General features: G+C 40.1%; 1 protein-coding gene across 1 annotated transcript in view; it reads right to left on the bottom strand.

Annotated features, from left to right (window-relative positions):
* The window catches only part of LOC124795639 (hemicentin-2-like), a 391,499-nt gene that overhangs the window by 111,397 nt on the left and 256,844 nt on the right, over positions 1-23,258 (bottom strand). The window contains exon 7 of the mRNA XM_047259712.1: positions 2,629-2,773. Coding sequence (XP_047115668.1) covers positions 2,629-2,773 — 145 coding nt within the window. The remainder of the gene's footprint in view (positions 1-2,628; positions 2,774-23,258) is intronic.

The following is a 23,258-nucleotide window of genomic DNA, read 5'->3' as shown; positions in this document are numbered from 1 at the left end:
GAGACTTTCTACGGCTTAGACATTGTCGTCTGTAGCCCCATTTGCGCAGATTGCTTTTCACTTTTGATGTATGTTGGCAGCGTTGGTTTGGTTGTGGGCGGCGCGTTTATGTTCCTGGGGCCCGGAGTAGAGACGTGTTTGCTTTCTGCCGTAGCGGCACTTCCGTCGTCACACGGCGTCCGGGGTTGGCCGATAATCTGGTGCCTCTACCAGCTGCGTCGTGGTGGCTCAAGTTAAGTATAGTTGATAGTTTGATGGGTTCCAAGGCTGAGCGAGGCAGTTTAACCGGGAACATCAGTCTGTCCTATTTTAAAGTGTGTGCTTCCACCACGAAGTTCCTCCTTGCTATAGTTGCTCTTTAACTACTCTTTTATGGCTCGCACCCTTATTGCTACTTCTGAGAGTTTTACGTTTAAGGCCCTTTACTTAGCAATATAAACTATTCAGCGTTTCCTTTGACTCACAGAAACTAGCTAACTCCACTCATTGTGCAACTTGCCTGCTTGTTCCTCGTCGGGTGTCATAGCCGTTTACTGTGGTTCTCAGCTTACGTTGGATTTTGGGCAATTTTATATATATTATAGGTCATTGTCAACGTTTCTGCTGATGTGTACCAGACGAGAGTCACATTTAAATTGCGTGTCCTCCCAACTTATCTTTTGCTTTGACCAACTGTATTTTTATCAAAGTCATCGTCAACGTCTCTGCTGGAGTGTACCAGTTGGGAGACTTATTTACACTGAGTGTCCTACCAGCTTATCTTGCATTTTGGGCAACTGTATGCTTATTAAAGGTCATTGTGAACGTTTCTGTCGTTATTTACCAGCTAGGAGACACATTTAAGTGGTATTCGATACCAGCTTTGTCTGTTCTTTGGTTGATTGCATATTTTATTGCGTAAGGGATTTTTATTAAGGCTTGTTGTTGTTGTTGTGGTCTTCAGTCCTGAGACTGGTTTGATGCCGCTCTCCATGCTACTCTATCCTGTGCAAGCTTTTTCATCTCCCAGTACCTACTGCAACCTACATCCTTCTGAACCTGCTTAGTGTATTCATCTCTTAGTCTCCCTCTACGATTTTTACCCTCCACGCTGCCCTCCAATACTAAATTGGTGATCCCTTAAGGCTTATACGATGTTAAGGGCTTCCAACAGCCACAATCAGTGGCGTGACTTGTAATGCTTTCTGTATTTTGAATGGGCGTTAACCTCTTGCGCACTGTGTTACCCGAGCTTGGAAACTGTTAGTACATTTAGTGGCTGTTATTGTAATTCAGTCCACTGATAAAATTGTTTGCTGAACCTGCTTGCAGCCATGACTAATTGGTGCAAATTCTTTTTTGTTCTGGGAACTGTATACTTCCAATTTCAGGCTGTGCTCTTAATGTTACTAATTGTTAAAATTCGTTTTTAATGAATTAAGCCTGTTAAATTTTTTTTAAAGATTGTGAGCGTTGTGATTCTTTTAACAAGGCTTCCTTTAAATTGTAATTACAATATTACTGTTAAGCAATAAAGAGTATTCAATGGAACAACAAATGGCGAAATATGTGGGTCCACCTTTCATGTGTTTTCCTTAATGTTCTCCCATCCATAATTAAGGTAAACTACTTAGAACGTCCATGGACCTATTTCAAGGCAGGGTAATCTTCGTTTCATAACTGGAAATAAAGTAGCCCACAGGAAATTATTCCTCAATGTCTGAAACATATCTTACAGTTCTGTCTATTATTCTTGTCAATATATTCCTCACGTTCCTCTCTTCACAATCCTGCAGAGAACCTCTTCAAATATTATACTATCCTACCAGTCCATTAACGTTAAACATTCTTCTGTAGCGTCACATCTGAGACCACTTAGCCTATCTTGTTTTTATGTTTTCCCTCAGTCTATCAGTCATTTCCATACAACGCTCGAATCTTAGTCTGAGAAATTTATTACTCAACTTAAGACCATGTTTAATGCTAATACGCCTATTCTGGTTATGAATGCCCTCTTTTCCTGTTCATTTCATTCATACTTGTCGGTAGGTGAGTTATCTGTGAACCTTACTGCAAGAAATACACTTCTTTCTCGTCTGTCAAAAACGGCTATAAGCACTATGGGACTTAACATCTTAGGTCATCAGTAACGTAGGTTAGAGCTACTTACACCTAAGTAACCTAAGGACATCACTCACATTGCCCGAGGCAGGATTCGAACCTGTGACCGTAGCAGCAGCGCGGTTCCGGACTGAATTTCTTGTCTGTCAACTGTTGAAAATATATTAATGTTTTGTTACCCTGACCGCGGCGTAACTGGGAAAAATGATCTAGAGATAATTTTTCCCAGTGACATTGCCAGAAACGGGCCACTGTTATGCAGTTAACGAGAAACAGTGATCATCAGACAGAAAATAAGTGTATTTATGCATTTCGTCATACTCCTCCGTCCCTACTGTTTTCACTTAATTTCAAACATGTTCGACCATGTTACGCTGTCGAATGCCCTCTCTAGATCAGCAAATCGTATGAATGTGTCCGACTTCTCATAAGTCCTGTTTCCATCATCAAATTCCTCTGTGGGTGCATGCAGCGTTCTTAAAGCCAAACTGATAGTCGTGTAACAGGTCCTCAGGTGCCTTTACTTACAGTGAATGGTGAGCTTGGCGCCATCTTCTGGCACGTCAGTGTAGACGTTGGGATTCTCAGCCTGGCAAGCGAGGAAGCGGCCGTCGTCCTCCTTGCTTGGCACGAAAGAAAGAGTTGACGTCGTTGTGTTTCCGTCCACCGACGTCTGAAACAAAAATCCATCTTCAGTTACGTTTGGCCCAGATCACGTCAGATTTCACTTAATCTCAACATAACACGGAGTGACTCAAATTAATAGGGTAGAAATTACGCCTAGGGCAGAGCACCATAAACCAAGTTCAGTCAAAGAGCAAATAGTCGTAAATGGACAATATTGGGCGTATGAAGTTACCAATGAGCATAGCCTTTGGGACACATGTCTGTGAAAAGCTTGTGTTTCATAACAAATCTCTGCCCTTTGCACCGACGATGGTGTCAAAATCTTAGAAATCAATACATAATTGTGAAAGATGGTTTAGAAACAATTTTCTGGCGTTAAAAAGAAAGAAAATGGTATGTGTGAACTCAGAGACATTAGAAGAGAAGCCGGTAACATAATAATCGTATTAAAATGTGTTTAGCATTAAGCAACCATCTTACACGAAGCTTACAGTGTTTTGGTTAGGAAGAAGTTATTGACCAAAGGGTTGCATAAATTTACGAAGGGTTTAAAAATACTTAGGGACTACTGTAAGATTAGAACGCTTCGAGGTGATTACTATGAAAACTGGATAGCTTGTTACTGTATGGTGTTACGTTTTGGAGCCAATACATGTTTTACACACCAGTCTGTGAAAATGCAAGAACGAACAACAAGAATAAGGAAAAGGGATTACAGATATGAAATCATACAAGAACACTTATTGGCATTTGAAATTTAGCTCTTCTATGACTATGTGTAACTGAAACTAGATGTTACCTTTAATCATATAGGGAATTCTGTGTGTTAAAAAGGCAATTTCACAACTACAGAACTAGAAGTAGGTTTTTATAAGCTCCTACATCGGAACGGTATTCTATATAACATTAAACAAAACCTCAAAAACAAAATAATTAAGAACAATATGGAAAAATGCCTATACCTGCTTGGAATTATAATATCTAAGAATTGTTCCCAATGAGGAAAACGAGCCTCTGTCATAAAGAAGGCATGTGCTGTGTTTGACAATGTCTCGCATATAAATAGCGTTTCTGCTACTGTTTGTCTGATCTAGTTATTTCAGACAGCTGTTGAAGTGAGTTTGCTGAAAATTAATAATAATTTTATGAGTTGAAATACGTGTGAAGTTTTCTATACAGTGTCACTGTTGTGTGTGAATTTGAACATCTTTTCATTGTATTTGACGTAAGACAGGAAGTGATTTCCATGTAGCATTGGCTACATAATATATACCTCTTTCTCAGCTATATGCCCTTATACTGTAATTGTAGACAATAATGAAAAGATGACTAAATTCCATTATTATAATTAATATCGTTATTACTGCTCTTGTTATTGTTTGTGATGTGTCCACGATGGACTTCAACATCGTTTCCAGAGCTTTACTGGTAGTCATAAATGGAGCATTTCTCAAACATGCTGCCAAGAATTTAATATGTGGTGTAATAGGAAACTAAACCTGAAAAGACGAGAGAACGAACAAATATCAGATCTTTTTATCGCCATGAAATTTAGACCAGATTTTTTACTCTAAACGGGTTGTATATAGATAGTTATAACTTACGTCAATACCTACTACGTTTGACACAAACATGGAAAGACCACAATGGGTGATGGTAAGGGATGGTCATTTAACTGTAATAGGCCCAACGTCAGCCATACATTTGAATATATTGCTTCCAATGCATTCAACGAAGAAGACAAGGCAATATGACTAAGTAATATGAGAATGTCAGTTTGCCTGTGAAATTCACGTTTCTATGTGTGGAGAGAATGGTTGAGCAGTACATAAGTTAGGCTTGTAGCTGCATTCTCACAGCACAACAAATAAAAATATATTCTGGTGAAGCACTGTTCAGACCCACTCAGACTGAAAGAGGTCGAATTTCATACCTAAGTGGACTCGCTGATTCGAGATTGGAGATTGATAGTCAACGAGCATATTGTGGTAAAGTTCCAGAAAAGTAGAGAAAATATATTTTGTGAACATTAATTTTTGTATTTATTTCAACAAGCAAGGTGAGGAGTTTCTGGCTGCCACTTTTACTTAACCTCTCATCCTCTGGTAAGTTAACATTACGATTTGTTTAATACGTAATAGACTAAGTTATGTTGCAATCATTACAATGTGCATAATACATACAAAATGTAATACTTATGGTGATGAATATATGGTATTTTGGAAATGTCAGTCTAATTAAAACTGTGTAAAGAAATTTCTTCATTGGCCTTTTGTTAAATGTGGGCAATGACATGGTACAGAAACGTATGACATCAGTATTGGCTTAATCAAATCTGGAGATGAAATACAGATGTAAGTGAGACATAGAGAAGGGGATGAACAAAAATTTTGCATAATGAATAGCTATGACTAAGTTCTTTCTATTGAGGAAGAAGATCGACCAAGCAAATAACTTTTGTGATGAATTTTGTGAAATTTATTGAAAGAGTGGTCTATGCATAGTAGCTCCATTATCAATCATCTGTAGAAAGCGTTAAAATAGTCTCAAAAATAAACACAAAGTTTTTGTATTGCTTCTATCTACATATAAAAAGAAATTAAATTAATTGCAAAAAGTGAATATTTAGATTCATATATCCTTATGATTGGCCAACTAAACCTTTCCACATTCAACATCATCGTTAATAAACAAACTGATGATGCCATTGATTCGATCTAATGGCTTATTTACGTATAACGACAATGTTAAAGATTCCATTACACTTCTCTTGGATTAGTTCTGTTTCTCATGAATATTTGCCGCCCAGTATAACAGACTGACACGAAACATCTGCTTCCTAGGGTGATAAAGTTTTTCCTAAAGACGATTCTGATATCACCATATGAACTGAAATGAATCCGGATCATCTGTTCTTAGCATATGGGAGAGGTTCAATAAGTAATGGGTGTATCTAAAAGGACTTTACAACTTTGAAAACAAATATTGATTTATTCATTTGACTTACAGACATTGTTTTGGTGCCATTTTGTAACAAAATCGATGAATTATTTTATCTTGTGCTCAAAAAGGTTCAATGTCACTTGCATTGATTGTACGATTTCATGTCAAATTCGCTGTAACACATCAGGCATGACTAGATCAGTTGCGAGGAAGATCATAGTTCTGAGCTCTGTTGGAGAAGGTGGTAAACGTGAAATGATCCTGGTCTCCCTGACGAACGCCCAAAAGGAATAGTCAAGAATTGTCATTTTCGGTGAACGTGGGCGCCTTGCAATTGGCGAATATCGGCCAATCCATTTACCTGGAAAGAGGATATTCAAGAAATCGCAGCCATCAGAGAAGTAGTTTGACGGTGTGCCCTCTTTCGTATTCTGTACGCTACATTCTTGGTCGTTTACGTCAGTCTAGGAGGTTAAAAAACTTCCAAGATATCTCTTCAAGCCACAACACACAGCGAGCATGCTTGGAACTGGTAACGGCAGCCATCTTCGCTGCAACTTTCCCTAGCACTCGCAGCGACGCAATTCGGTACGAGCGTACCACATGAGTGGAAATCTGATTATCAAAATGCATAAATGCTTTATGAGATGAAGCGACCAGTTTTAATGCACGCAAAAACTGATATTACTTCGGGACACCGTATTAGTTTATTTTACTCTGGCTTGCGCGTTTCAACCTAACGTCATTCTCAAAGGCTCAAAATACACACACTACCGCTTATTAATTTCAATACACCCAACAAATGATATCTAGTTCTCTGTAGATAATGTCTAATAACGTGATACGGCTTAGGAAGCAAAGGAATAGTACAACAGTCGTACACATGTTGTAAGTAGGCTGTTTATGTTTTCTCTATGTAAGTAGGCTGTTTATGTTTTCTCTATGTAAGTAGGCTGTTTATGTTTTCTTATTGGCAACGTTACGTAGCGCTCAATATGAAAATCACTGGCTGTGCTGTGTGCAGTCTGTGGCTGCTTTGCATTGTTGTAATACTCGCCATTGTAGTGTTAGGCAGCTGGTTGTGAACAGCGCGTAGCGTTGCGCAGTTGGAGTTGAGCCGCCAGCAGTGGTGGATGTGGGGAGAGAGATGGCGGAGTTTTGAGATTTGTCATGAACTGCTATATTTATATATGATGATATCAAGGTAAATACATTGTTTGTTCTCTATTAATATCTTTCATTTGCTAACTATCCCTATCAGTAGTTAGTGCCTTCCATAGTTTGAATCTTTTATTTAGCTGGCAGTAGTGGCGCTCGCTGTATTGCAGTAGCTTGAGCAGCGAAGATTTTTGTGAGGTAAGTGATTTGTGAAAGGTATAATTTAATGTTAGTCAGGGCCATTCTTTTGTAGGGAATTTTGAAAGTCAGATTGCGTTGCGCTAACAAAATATTGTGTGTCAGTTTAAGCACAGTCTTGTATAATTGTTGAAAGGGGACGTTTCATATGTCGACCCTTAGCCTAGGATACCTCACTGGAATCTTCTGACTTTTTCTTGTAGTTTGTGTATTTAGTGTAGCTTTTGTTTATTGCTAGCGCGTAATTGAAGAGAGAATCTCCTTTGTAGTTGTAGCCTTTCATTGTTGTACAGTAAAACAGTTGTGGCATGCATGTAGATTTGCACCAAGTATTTCGCAGCTACGCTTGCAATTAACTAGATATTATTTTCAGTGCTATGTTAATGTGTTCTCCTATTTTTGCACTTCAAATTGTGCTTTTCTGTGTTATCGTGTGAAATATTGTGACAATTATGGCGTGTGAAAAACGTAACACTAGGCTCCTAACTAAACTGAGAAATAATAGTGACGACGAGCGTAGCTTATCAGCGCCGCAGAGTAATGAATTAACTAATGTTCAAAGTAGTAATTTGGTAACTGTGCACAGGGAAATGGAGCGGGCGTCAAACAATGGCGTGGACAGTGAAACAATTAGTGAAGAGGGAAGCATTATCGATCGATCGGTCGGCAACAGCTCCCCTCAGGAAGCCGAAATGACACGACACGATCTCGCAAATACTGTAGATTCAGGTTTTGGATCCTCACCGTTTTCTCAAATAAGTCAAGACACATTTTCTGCTTGTCAAAATGTGAATGTTTCCGGTGTAAATTCACTGCCGAAAAGCGCTGAGGAACATGTTTCAGACACCAATGCATTGTTATTACAATTAATACAACAAATGGGACAAACACAGCAAAAGCTTCAAAAGTTAGACACAGTGGAACAAAATCTTAAAAAGTTAGACACAATGGAACAACACCAGAGACAAACACAGCAACAGTTAGACACAATGGAACAACACCAGAGACAAACAAAGCAACAGTTAGACACAATGGAACAAAATCTTCAAAAGTTAGACACCACACTTGAACAAACACGTGAAGATTTAACTACTGAGTTACATAACATTGAATCGAAATGTCAAAAAGTCTGTAATGACGTAAAAACACAGATTTGTGAGCATTTTCAACCTATTTTTTCGCGGCATGAAAATGCATTACAGAATCACGAAGCAGCCATAAAAGAACTGCAAACCATTGTTCATGAAAATCATGAGACCTTGTGGGCTAAAATTGACTCAGTTGCATCTACCGATTCGGTTAAGCAACTTGCAAAAACTCAGGAAAACTTAAAGGACACAGTAGATTCGATTTCAACACAAATGGACACTCTGAAACTTGGTTCAGAAAAACACACTGAGGAAATGTGTTCACTATCGGAGAAAGTAGCCAAACTTTCGGATCAGGTTACTAACTTATCTACAAAGGTAGATGATGATCTGAATGACACAGGACCTGTAGCCTTCACTGACACAGAAGAGTATGAACAAATTAGAAAATTCAAACAGAATCAGAATCAAATCAATACACAGTACAAAAGAGAAATCCGGGAAGTACAAGATCAGCTGACACAGGTAATACAAGAATTACGTATTTCAGAGGATACTCGCGCCCCAATACGGGAAGAGGGACACAGAAATACAGAACAGCCACAAAATAATAACACAGGGCATTTCGGAAGTTATGAAAGAAATTGGCAATGTGCACCGAATTTTGAGATGGAGCGGCCGACACAACCTAACAATGACCGATATGCGACTCGCCGACATGATGATTTTGACTATAAGCTGTTCATTACTACACGTAAATTCAAAACATTTAAGAATTCTGGCAACGACATTCATCCACAAGCATGGCTCCATCAATTCTCGCATTGTTTTCCTCCCAACTGGTCGTTAGAACACAGATTAGAATTTATGTGTGGCTACTTGGAGAATGAACCAGCTGTAAGAATGCGATCGGTAATTCACGATTGCCACAGTGAAGGAGAGTTTTACCATGCCTTCCTCTCAGCATATTGGTCTCAAGCCACACAAGACAGAGTAAAACATAGCATCATAATGATGAAACGTTTCGAACAATCTGAATTTTCCAGTCTTATGAAATATTTTGAAGACATGTTGCATAAGAATCAGTATCTTTCAAACCCATGCAGCCCCTCAGAACTCATCCGCATTTGCTTAATCAAACTGCCTGAACATTTACGACATATTATTTTGGCAGGACGTTGCAAAGACGACATTGAAGCATTTCAGGGATTCTTACAAGAATTAGAAATTGACACTGACAATCGCGGAACGCAAAACCAGGAACACAACAATTACAGGCCACATCCGTCACAATTCCGCGATGACAGAAATAATAACTGGACACGACAAGGCTATTATCACAACACAAATCGTGACCAAAACAGACACCACCCATATGACAACCACTGGCAGAGTAATACTTGTTACAGAGAAAGATCGCATTTCCGTAGTAATGACCACCACAGAGACAATCAGAGAAACAGACAATATTGTAACCAGAACTATTTTTATCAAGGGAGGCAGAATACTTTCAGACGCAACAGTTCAGCGCGCAGTTACGATTCAGGAAGAAATTCTCCACCACATGACCGACAAGAAAGAAATTATGAAATCTACCGACATGATGACAGACGAGATAATCATAACGACAGACCTGAATTTCATCAGAACTGGCGGGATTCAAACAGAGCAGGGCACTTTCGACAAAATGAATTTGTAGAAGTTAGGTCTCCAAATCCCAATAACGACGCGCGCCAACAAAGGAACGGACAATGACTCGCACAGCAGGCAGCCGCGTGCGCCCGCTGGCTCCGAGAAAAATAACATAAGACGCTAACCTTGAGAAATATTCCAGTATTCTTTACCGACGTATACCGCACGATAACTGGGTTGATGTTGAAACTCTGAGTACTATGAAGAGTAAAAGATTGTACCACATTTCAAATGTAAAACCGTTTATTGAAAGATAATCTGCTTTTTAACTTTGTCTTTGCCATATAACTTTTCACTTCACATTACTAGTATGCTTGTCAGACTTAGAATCTGTTAACATGCAACAATGTTTGAAGTTAAATATCCAGTCAAGAACCAAGAGAACTTATTTAAACAGAAATTACGAATGCATTGTTATAATGAACAGATGACACAGTGTTGTTAGTTGTACATTCTTGCTTGTTAGTTGCACGATTACGTAACGACTATCAGGCTTACATACTTAGGACACATACTGGTACTGCTAATGAGATTTTAATGCAACATTTTGGTTTACTTGAAAATACATTCTGGGTTTAAAGTACTTTCTGTGAGATACCAGAGGACACAGTGGTTAGTTTATGTGACAGCTACACGATGTTATCACGACGCTACTAATGAGTGACAATTTACAATGTTGCTTTTGCAGTGTACCTGTTTTATATCTGCACAGTTTTCTGAATTCTTCTAGGAAGAAAAACATGTTTTAGTAGTAACTTTTGTGGTATAGCAACAATGAGACAGCCTTTTTCGTGGCATAACAATGCATTACTGTACAGTACTTTCTTTATCATGCCAATAAGCATAATAACTACGATATCTATACGCAAAGCATTTCACTTTTGTTTATCATGTGGTAAGTACATTGACTTCTGCAGAACTTAGCTTTCGGAGGACGATAACTACGACACTTCCACAGAGATTATGTTGTGACAAGATGCACAGTTTAGCGCTACAGTACACGCATTTGAGTGATTAATCTTATACTTAAAACACTTATTTTTAAATATTTTTTTAATTACAAAGAAAGTTTTCCGTGATACATTTCATTCCAGTGCTGTAATTTGTAACACCTGGGAGTATAATTACATTTATCCTCAGGGGGGTACATGCTTACTTTGTGTACCATGTGTGTGGCAACCACAAGGAACCCTAGCTAATATGGTATTTGCTTATACAACTTTACACATCGGTACCATATTTCTCTAACACACAAATTACACAGCTATCTGATCATTTAACTGAGAGATAAGCATGTTTTTTACTACGTCAGTGACACATGTTTACGTAATTACACCGTTGGATAACTTCACACTTACGAAATTGTATTTTGTCTGTACTGTGTGAACTCTTCATATTTTTTCGGAACCATTGTGATACTATGAGAGCTTTGAATGATGTATTTGGTATGAGATCATGATTTTTAAAGCAGGTTTGAGGGAGATGACACTATTGAAATGAGCAGAGAATATTTTTTATGGTTTGAAATTATTGCAGAAAGCTACGACGATTTTGAGATTTGACTGAGGTGTTATGATGTTATTTTTACGATGACGATGTGTACTATGCTGTTGAGATATGTTTATGATCAATAAGATGATGCTACCGTACATGAGGAATAAGAAGTATGTTGGAAACCAAGAATCGTACTGTAAGAGTTATGAAATGTGCGTAAATGCGTGACTGTATCACAATACTGACGAATATTTTATTTGGACACTTATATTTATAGGATTTTCTTTCTACAGATTTGCAACGCTAATTCTTGACCTGTGAAATATTTTTATGTGAGACTGTCACTGTAGCGGAAACTGGTGTCGTAAATATTTCCGTAAGAAAGTTAAGTGACCACCTGCACGTAATGCGTCGCGGGCACCCACCTGGGCGACAGCTGCCCGAAAAAAAAAGCCATTAGCCCTTCAGCGGCACAGGTAGAAAAAAAAAGGGAGGCCATTATCCTGGCTATTGACGTTCCTTTGTAGAAAGCATCGGAAATATTACACGCTCATTACCTGAAAACATATGGTTACTCGTACTTTGTGCTAATTACTGAAATGCTTATGAATTGATGGGAAATATTCGTACATCTACACACCTGATTATGACAAGTGTCTTTCTACGAGAGTTGAGAGCTACTGACTTACGAAATGCCACATGACTACTGAATGATATTTTTATGCTTTGGTTTGCGTAATTGCTTATTTCATTTGACATCTGTTTTCCAGCTGTGTTGCAGCATTGGTTTCATAAAATAAAATTAAATGCATTTGCTAATGTGAACACTTTCTGTCAACAGATCTGTTAAATAATAATTTTGTGATCCACATTCTTCAAAAAAGGAGCACTTGGAAAGGAAAGAACAATAAGAAGGGACTAGTAACAGTAACTGCATACATAATATTCTTTTCAAGTACATGGTAATATTTCTTTACAATAAGTTGTTGTGGTGCACCACTTTAATAACTTAGACATTAAGATGTGATTATACCTTTCCCTTATCTGCATTGTTATCTTTAGTGTACTATTTTTTTGCTTGAGCTATGTCATGTTTAGATATAAGCTGCTGTTTGCCAGGCATAGTGCTACTGAACTTTAATTTGTGTTACTCTGCTAAGCCAGATTTATTTTTTTTGTTTGCTGCGCATTGCCTCATATTAGTTGTAATGTTGAATTGCTTGGTAATTTAGATTTGCTGTAGCTTGCTTTGCGATTTTCCATTTTTTTTTTCATTGCTGTTTATATTAATTGTTTTATGTGCTGCTGCATTGCCTCGTCCCTTAGTTTAGCATCTGAGCTCAGTAGATTTAAGTTAGCTTAAGAGGGGGTAGCCTATAAGAGAATGAGTTGCGATGAATTTGAAGAAATGCACTGAGAGGCTATACGAGAAAAGTATGGGAAGGAGGTATAGATAGGACCTTTTGGGAATAATGATGAATGAAGGGAGATCTCCAAGAAGTAAAGAAAGTTTTGTTCACAAAACACTGCAGTAAAACAAACCCTGTCCTTTCCTTGTATTATTCCGCTATATGTTTGTGTACCCTTGGGTATTTATGTTTTTCCTGTATTTATATGTTTATCTGATAAGACTTATGTTGTAGAATTTTTCTAATACTAAGCTACATTCACTATGATGAGGAATACTGTTATCCTCAAACATAATTTGCATTTATAATATGTTATTTTCTTTGTAAAGATGTTTAGACATTATTTATTCTGTTTTGTTTTAATGCTCATGTTTGAGGTTGATGTTTCAAAAGTTATTCTGATCTTTTATATATTTACTTATGTCATAATTCCTGTAACATTGATGTATATGTCTATTTCTATTCTTTTGTAAAGCCTGTTTTACTACAAATGTTATCCATATTGTTATGTTCTTTAATGATGTATTCTGTACCTTTGTTACTGTATTCTCATGTTATAAAATTGTAATTGACACCAGTTTAACAAACTAAGTAACTTGTAAGCATTCATTTCACTGCACACATTTCGGTTGGTCATAGTATATGGACAATCTGTGAGAAGTAGGGACTGATAGTGTTTGCATGTGTGTTAATGATTCAGCAAGGGACTGGATAACAGCATTGCTGGATCTAAGGACAATTCCAGAAACTTTGTGAGTGCACAAGTGGTGGTTTATGGACTTGCTATATTGTCCGCAAGACTCTTCGATGGTGATTGTGCACCTGCACATTTGCAACAGATGGCTGCTGGCCGTCTCTACAAGGACTACAGTGGGTCTGCATCTTTGATGACCCACCAATACCATTATCTCTACCAGGACTACAGCGGGTCTGCTCTGTGATGACCTACCTACCAATATTCTTCAAAACTTCGACTGACTCTGCTGTGGGTTTGCTCTGTTGTGGCGCATTACCTGTCTGCATGTCAAGAGTCAGCACTGTCTTTCCATTGGAAGGACAACACTACTTCTTCAAGACAGCATGGAAATCCACTACTTCTGTGTGCATTTTCTTTTACTGCTCAGACTTTGAGAAAAACACTGCAATTTTACTGTGACGAATGATGAGGACTGTCTTTATGGACTGTGAGAAAAGGTTAGCTTTTGACCAACATTGTATCAATAAGTGTGTGCATTTGATTTCCTTGTTATTGTAATTATGAAAAATTTTATCAAATCATTATTGGCCACTGCCCAAAAAAAATTTGTAAAATTTTTTGTGGGGAGCATGGGGGCTATGTAAGTAGGCTGTTTATGTTTTCTCTATGTAAGTAGGCTGTTTATGTTTTCTCTATGTAAGTAGGCTGTTTATGTTTTCTTATTGGCAACGTTACGTAGCGCTCAATATGAAAATCACTGGCTGTGCTGTGTGCAGTCTGTGGCTGCTTTGCATTGTTGTAATACTCGCCATTGTAGTGTTAGGCAGCTGGCTGTGAACAGTGCGTAGCGTTGCGCAGTTGGAGGTGAGCCGCCAGCAGTGGTGGATGTGGGGAGAGAAATGGCGGAGTTTTGAAATTTGTCATGAACTGTTATATTTATATATGATGATATCAAGGTAAATACATTGTTTGTTCTCTATTAATATCTTTCATTTGCTAACTATCCCTATCAGTAGTTAGTGCCTTCCATAGTTTGAATATTTTATTTAGCTGGCAGTAGTGGCGCTCGCTGTATTGCAGTAGCTTGAGCAGCGATTTTTGTGAGGTAAGTGATTTGTGAAAGGTATAATTTAATGTTAGTCAGGGCCATTCTTTTGTAGGGAATTTTGAAAGTCAGATTGCGTTGCGCCAACAAAATATTGTGTGTCAGTTTAAGCACAGTCTTGTATAATTGTTGAAAGGGGACGTTTCAATGTCAAGATTTTTGTCTGTGGTTATCGAGATACAATAGTATACAAAAACAATGGTGTGTACATAAATGTTGTCTACCTGTCTTATATGTTTGTTTACTTATATACCAACGGACGCCGCATTTGGTGCACCTGTGTCGTTCCCTGTGCTGATGTGATGCCCACAGCAAACGGCAAGCATTGCTACGACACATAACATGCGGTTCCTGCACGTCAGTTCCTTAGCGACATTGAAGTGAGCACATCGCTAGTATGACTCTTCGAGTGGAGATATCCATAGAAAAGTGCTGCAATTGCAGCACTTAGCCAAGTAGGTTTATCTACTTGCCAAATTGAGAAACGGTGCAGTGTGTCCAAGCGGGGGGTGAGAAACAGTGTAGTGTGTCCAAGCGGGAGGGGGGGGGGGGGAGTGCAATACACCCTTCACCGCCGGAAGACAACAGGTAGCTGTAAGGACATATCACGACCAGGACGACCTCGTAAAACAATTAAAAGTGGTTGTAAATATTTGAGAATTACCAGTAAGAGAAATAGATTCAAGACAGCGCCCCGAATTCGTTCAGAATTGGTACAAATGAACAGGACAACAATATCTGTTGCAACAGTAAAGAGGAGGCTAACTGAAGCTGGCTTGAAAGGATATGTCACAGCAAGAAAACCCCTTCTAAGGCCCAACTATAAACAGAAGAGACTTGAATGGGCTACAAAACATCGTAATAGGACACCGGAAGAGTGGACGAAGGTGTTATTCACCGATGAATCGGTGTTCGAGTTTTTGGAATCAGAAGGAGAATACTTGTTTTACTTTTTTAGGGGAAGGGGTAGCTGATCAGTCTTTCTGCTTACAGTTACACACGGTGGAAGTTCTATTACGGTTTGGGGATGTCTTTCCGGAGATAGAATTGGCGACTTTGTGAAAATAGAAGGATGTGTGGATCAGAAGCAGTACCACCGCATACGTCAGTATGATGCACTACAAAGTGGATTGCTCTTAATAGGAAAAGGGTTCACCTTACAACAGGGTAATTACCCAAAACATCGGCCAGTATACTCTACGAAGTACATTGCATCAAAGGAAAAGCAGAAAGTAATGAATGATATGGTATTACCGTCCCAAAGCCCCGACTGTAATCCCATTTAAATGCTCTGGGATTAAGTGGACTGACGTATAAGGGAAGTTAATAAATCCAGCAAAGAACCTCTCTGGAATATTGTTAAGAATGTGTGGAATCATAATTATAGATTCACGATACCTACAAAATTTGATTGACCACATACCTCGAGTTTGTGAGGCAGTCCTTAAATCCAGGGGAGGGTACTTTGATGAAAGTAAAATATAATGATGCGGAAGTGAATACAATTACACGTTGTGAGAAATAACTTTTTATTTGTGTTTTACATCTGAAGTATCTGGGTGTATTGAAATTAACGAGCGGTAGCGTATCTAAAACATTCGTGTGTACAACCAAAACCGGATTTGTCAAACATGGATACAAACTTCGTGGTCTATCTTACATGGTGTCATTAGTTTGCACTCAAATATCATTATGGAAGGTAGACAGGTTTGGCAGTTTAAGTTTTACACATGAATGTATTACGTGCAATCTGTGCCTTTGAGAAATGTCTAACGCCGAAATCTGAGGCAGAAAAAATTAGTAAATACAGCGGTCAAGTCTAATACCAGTTTTTGAATTTATTTAATGAGTTGTACGACTCTGCAGATTCTTGGGTGAGCTACAACAGTCAGTAAGGGAAGGCCAATCCCGGGAATGGCTGGAGAGCTGGGGAACAAGAGCAACTGCTAAGATCTGAGTCGCTCTATAGTAGGGGTAAATAGCCTAAACGCTGATCAGCAGGTAAACTTTAGTAGACAGACCGTACTGTCTACCATAGCATCAGGCATGTAAAAAATTGTATAGAAAAGCAGCCTCCACCCTAAGCAGTCATGGAGAGGGAGGGGGGTGGCAACGCCGCACAACCAAGCCAAAGAAAAATAAACTGTTTGACAAATGGGTATCTCTTGTCAAAGGACAGTCCGGTTTTTTGCTGAATGGACTTCGGAGGAAACTGAAGGGAACCAGGCTGGTTGAAACGTTGTCACCTCATTGCTTAAATGAGAAAGACGTGTGGCAATTATTGTTAAAACTATTTCAGTTTACCCATTATGGGGGAGGTGTGGTGTGGGAAGGCATTTGTTGGGTAACCTGAAAAAAGTAAGCTAAGTGGGAGTTGAGAACTTCACTTCTCAAAATTTTATATGTGGGAGGGCAGCTCAGTGGGTGGCTTACGAGGTAGCTGGTAGATGTAGTCTTGGACAACAGTTTGTAGAAATCTCATTGATTAATTACTGGCCATGCCAATCCCTTGGTAGGAGAGCATTTGCTCAGACTTTGGCGCGGAGCAGAAAGGAGACGTAAAATTTTGGGGGACTCAGGCTGGAGATGCGAAAGATGACAGTCTGGCTCGGGAGATGCGGAGGGAAACAGATTTTGCTGGGAAACACTAGGAGATCAACAGCCTGCTATCTCGAGAATGAACCCATCACATTACCATTGACAAACTGGTGCCATCAGCTGGCCACAGAGGGTACTGCACCTTGTATTGACGATTCTGGTGAGAATAGGTTGCAGTGTGAATTATCATGGGAGGATTGTGATTAGGTGTTTTCGATTCAATTCTTTTAGAGATGGTTAGAAAATATGACCCAATATCTTGCCTCCTAGTTGAGTACACATCAATGACTTAGCAGCTTCAGGCATTTGTAAGTCGAATCTACACCTTGTTTCATGGCACAACTGCAGCGATCATTGCCCTCCATACTATTATGCATTTGAGAATTTCCTGTTGAAATGATGGTCACTCACATCTTATTTGTTTCTTGTAGGCCTTGTTCAGTCGATCTTATATCCAGTTAAATCGTTTCAATGTTCAATACTTGTCATGTCTGTTTTATATTCGTGCTATTCTTATTAATGTGTAGCTTCCCTTCTTTTCGAGTGTGGGCTCGAGAAAAGTAAATAAAATTACGGTTAACCAAGTCCAAGATTTTCTATACGCTAAGTAATTAAACCTCTCCCATTAACAATGTTTAGTGATTTTGTGAAAACTGGCTCCCAGAACTCATTTATAAAAGCGAATTTTATCTCATCATATGATCTGTAGGACGACACATTCATTTCTGTACCTGAGTTCATGGGGAAGTATCTGTCTCTTGGTTGGTCCAGCCGGAAATCATTGTTACATTGGGCGAAAGGTTGCTTTGCACAAGCTGACACATCCCAAAGCGGGCTGTGGTACTCTATAGATAGTAAGAAAGTAATTGTATGTCCAGAATGAGATTTTCACTCTGCAGCGGAGTGTGCGCTGATATGAAACTTCCTGGCAGATTAAAACTGTGTGCCCGACCGAGACTCGAACTCGGGACCTTTGCCTTTCGCGGGCAAGTGCTCTACCAACTGAGCTACCGAAGCACGACTCACGCTCGGTACTCACAGCTTTACTTCTGCCAGTACCTCGTCTCCTACCTTCGAAACTTTACAGAAGCTCTCCTGCGAACCTTGCAGAACTAGCACTCCTGAAAGAAAGGATATTGCGGAGACATGGCTTAGCCACAGCCTGGGGGATGTTTCCAGAATGAGATTTTCACTCTGCAGCGGAGTGTGCGCAGATATGAAACTTCCTGGCAGATTAAAACTGTGTGCCCGACCGAGACTCGAACTCGGGACCTTTGCCTTTCGCGGGCAAGTGCACTACCAACTAAGCTACCGAAGCACGACTCACGCCCCGCACTCACAGCTTTACTTCTGCCAGTACCTCGTCTCCTACCTTCCAAACATTACAAAAGCTCTCCTGCGAACCTTGCAGAACTAGCACTGCAAGTTCGGCAAGGTTCGCAGGAGAGCTCCTGTAAAGTCTGGAAGTTAGGAGACGAGGTACTGGCAGAAGTAAAGCTGTGAGTACCGGGCGTGAGTCGTCCTTCGGTAGCTCAGTTGGTAGAGCACTTGCCCGCGAAAGGCAAAGGTCCCGAGTTCGAGTCTCGGTCGGGCACACTGTTTTAATATGCCAGGAAGTTTAATTGTATGTCGTTAGATTTCTTATCCCAGTGCATCACTCTACATGCACTGTACTGAAAGTATTTGTATAGCAGTGGAAATGCTGACTGTAAGTGATGTGTGTCTTGTATGTAAACACAGCTGCATCAGTTTAGTCACTGACTTCCTGTTGACAACTGAAATACCACTCAGTATCTGTAATAATTCCTGGCAGATCAACTGTTAGTATCACTCTCGGGTGCCCAGCCCGGTGGAGTCATTTACGAAACACGATATTTCGGCGGGTGACTTGCGTCACCTTCAAGTGATACTTGCTACGTGGCTCCTCCTTTCTACCCTTACAGCTCTACATCTCTTCCCTCATTACCCGGCCACGCGACTCATCGGGTTTAGTAGTGGGGGATGGAGAGTTGTGGGGGTGAGGGGGAGTGGAATGCTGGGCGCGAACACCGGAAAACCGGTCCTACAACGCTGCCACCACAGTGGGGCTCGGAAGTCGTGCTCAGTAGACGTTATGACTTCTGTTGGCTGAGCACTAGGTCGCACCCCTTAGTGTGATTAAGGCTATTGATGAGCCTGCAGGCCACTCGTTTTTCAACAGCCTCCGTTCAAACACAAGTCCAAAACGAAGGGGTCTGCCTCGACACTTCCGTTTATTCATATTTCGTGGAGCCTCTATAAATATCCAATAACTGGCAACCGCAGGTTCAGTTCGTTGCTAGAGTTTAGCGTCACTCGTGTCCTGCTGGCACCTTTCCTCGACTGTTCGTTCAGTCTGACGACTTACGCCTCACTGCATTTGCAAATGGATTCACTGAATGCTCGGCGAGTATTACAACGGTGCTAAGCTGAGACGTTAGCGTAGCGACTGCAACCACATCATAGTATTTTTATAACTGAATGTCGTATGTTTTGGGTTATAAATGATGGCAACTTCATATTACAAATTTTTCACTGTTTCTGTGGAAGTATTTTCCGAGATATGCAGGTATTTCGGCTAACAAATCGAATAAATAGTAATCATTGCTCTGTAACAGTTGAATCAGGATCGCAAGCTTTTACTCAAAACTACTAATAAATAAACCTTGAACAACTTCCGAAATATTTTCCTTCCTGTACACACTAGTGCAGGGCTTCCCGGTACTACCTGTCACGAGGTTCACAATTTTTACTAGTATAAAATTACAGTTTCAATGTCCTCAAGTCTAATGAAACTCTTCTTACGTTGGAGGAACCACACTTTCCTTTAGATTTTTTTGTGAGTCACAGTAAGTTGTACAATTTCTGCCCCCCTCCCCCTCCCCAAAATAGACATTAATAAAAACGTAGTTATCCAGAAGACAAAATTGTACGAAATTATTAACAATGCCTGATATTTATTATCAGCAAACGAAGTGGCACATAATTTTGAAGAGAAACTGCTCCCCCTTTTCCTAGTAGAATCAGCCTACTTATAAAGTAAAAAGAATTTAGACTACAGATGGTTTTAATTAGAAAAATATTAATAAGTTCACAATAGCTAAATAACATACAATATGCATTATACACAAACTGATCGTCCAGACCATTGTGATGTTAACACGTCCAGGCGATAGCAGTATCATCTGGTGAGGAATGACTGTAGTCAGATACACGCATGGTGCATGTAATATCAGTCAGTGTGCTACCCGTGTTGTAGGATGGCGAAGGAGCGCAATCTATCTCAGTTTGACCGAGGGCAGATTGTGACGGCCCGGAGGCTCAGCATGATCATTTCCTAAACTGCGTGACTTGTAGGGTGTTCTACGACTGCTATGATGATCATCTTCAAAAAGTGCCAAAATCAAGGTGAAACCACGTCCAGATGTCGTGGGATTGAGCAGCCACCCCCCATTACAGATGTCAGACGTCGTAGGCAGGGCAGACTGATAAAACAGGACAGGCGGCGAACTGTGGCAGAACTAACACCAGATTTTAGTGCTGGGGAGAGTACAAGTGCGTCTGAAAACGCAATCCACGGAGTACTCCTAACGGCGGGCCTCCGCAGCCGACGAGCCAAGTGCAAATGTTAACACGACGACATCGTCAACTGTGACCGAAATGGGCACGTGACAATGGAAATTGGACTTTGGCGCAATGGCTGATCGTTGCATGGTGTGATGAATTCCGATAGCTTCTTCATCATGCCGATAGGAGGGCTTTAATCCATCGTCTTTGAGGGGAACAGCTCCTTGACATCTGTACTACGGGACAGAGATAAGCTGGTAGCGGCTCCATTATGCTCTGAGGAAGATTCACATTGGCGTCCATGGGTCAAGTAGAGCTCGTGCAAGGCAACATGAAGTCCGAGGAGTATCGTACACTGGTTGGAGACCATGTACACCCCTTCATGATGATAATGTATCCCGACCGCAATGGTATTTTTCAGCACGGTAATACGTCATGACACAAGACGAGGAGTGTGATGCAGTGGTTCCAGGAACACAGTGGCGAGTTGCAATTGATGTGCTGGCCCCCCAACTCACCAGATCTGAATCCGATCTAACACATCTCGGATGTTAGAACTCATCGGCCCCCTCACTGAAATTTACAGGAATGAGGTGACTTGTCTGTGCAGATGTGGTGACCACTCTTTTCAGCGACCTGCGAAAACCTCATTGCTTCCATGTCACGACGCGTGGCCGCTGCTATCGGTGCCAAAGTTGGTCATAAAGGCTATTAGGTAGATGGTCATAACATTCTAGCTGATCATAATATAGCGTTCACTGTACGTAAAGATGACCTAGCACACGTTTGCACTGCTATTATGTGTAGCGGGATATTTTGTTAATCAAACTGGTATTTATCAGAGTGACGTATAATTTTTATGCTTCGCACAGCAGCCATGGATGCAGCAACGGATTTCTTTTTCCTAGTAAACACCCATCTTACTGATTCCATGCGAACCACCACGAATACATCCGCTGTGACCAACCTCTTCATTTCAAAGTAGAATCCGTACCCGAAGTCCTCGTATATTTACTGGATGTTTTCCAATCTCTGTCTGCCCCTACACTTTTTAAGCTCTATAATTCCCTCCGGTACCTTGGACGCTATTCCCTGAGGCATTAACACCGTTTCTATAATGCTGTCCCTTCTTCTTATCACCGTTATCCATGTGTTCCTTTCTTCAGCGGCTCTGTGAAGAACCTCCTCATTCCTTATCAGTCAATTTGGTTTTCAACATTAGGTACTTCAGTATCTGTGTTATTCCAAATTATGATGCAGTTTTCCTTCGGACATGCGTGCATTTCTGAAGGAACAGGCACTGCACCGATTACAGCCGTTATGAAATTAATGTAATGTATTCGCAGTTGCGGATATGGACAACCATCAGCTATATAAGGGAATGACGACAATGAAGAGGTGTCCCAGATCGAGATTCGAACCCGGATATACCGCTTGTTGCGAGTGGTCGCCTTACCATTAGGCTATCAGAGCACGATACACGGAGACCCAAAGTTACACATGTTATCAATCATGTGTCCACAACCTATATTTGTACGTCCATTACGTATTCCCCCACACACGGGAGACAATTTATTCGAAAGTCGCTCGCCTGGTGTCGGCGGATAATTACGATATTTAATTGCCTGTGTTATTCCGAATTAAGATGCAAAGTTCCTACGAACATGCAGTGACGAGAGAGGTAGAATGTTCCACGAGAAACGCTGAGAAGAGCTTCGATTCCTGTACGAGAAAGGAAGCACTACTGCTGTTGCAGCTGGGATCCATTTTGGTCAAATGGTCGCATTCTGTGTTGTGTGAACTTAGTGCAGGGAGCAGTGATGGACCATTTATTCTGCTTTCAGGAAGACATATGTTTTGAACGGATGTGTCGCGAACACACTGTTAATTGTTTGGTTAGATGGAAGTTTCTTACACGCATTGGGTGTGAGGAGAGCTCTATAAATTCTGTTGAGATCAGCACACTGCAAAACTGATTCGGATTATATGAGTGTGTACATGTAGCTATATAGAGATTTACTTAATTGGTGTGATTTTACTCTTGGTAAAATTCTAGTTCTTTGGTAGTAGTATTAGCAGTAGTGAATAGCTAGTGAAGAGAGTCATTAGTAGACGTATAGGTGGATTTTATTTTATGTGATTGTACACACTATTGTAAAGTTATGGACCGCAGTTGTGAATTTATGGTTGCTAGTATGTTTGTCTGTCTAAGTGATGGTCTTTCTCTTGTGTTTTATTATGGTAAATGTGCCAAGAGGTCAAGAATTGTTGGTTTTACACTGTTTTGTTATCGCACCAACATTTTCTGTCAATGGGGTGGTATCTAATATCAAATTTACGTACTATAGCACTGGAAGAAATTTTATATTATTTACCTTTGATTGTTGCGCAGCTTCTTTACAGCTAGACAAAACACTTCTGTCCCCCCTTGTTAATTTTCTAATTTTGTTCGTTGAAGAAATTATTTGCGTTTTTATTGCCAAAATAAGCCTAAGCCTGCACAACCCATAGGTAAAACCCATCGCTACACAAACGATAAGGGAACAGATCGTCACCATCGAATG

This window comes from Schistocerca piceifrons, chromosome 4 (genome assembly GCF_021461385.2).
Source record: "Schistocerca piceifrons isolate TAMUIC-IGC-003096 chromosome 4, iqSchPice1.1, whole genome shotgun sequence".
Lineage (NCBI taxonomy): Eukaryota > Metazoa > Arthropoda > Insecta > Orthoptera > Acrididae > Schistocerca > Schistocerca piceifrons.
The sequence above is the reverse complement of the archived record's forward strand: the minus strand, read 5'-3'. Positions and strand labels throughout refer to the sequence as shown.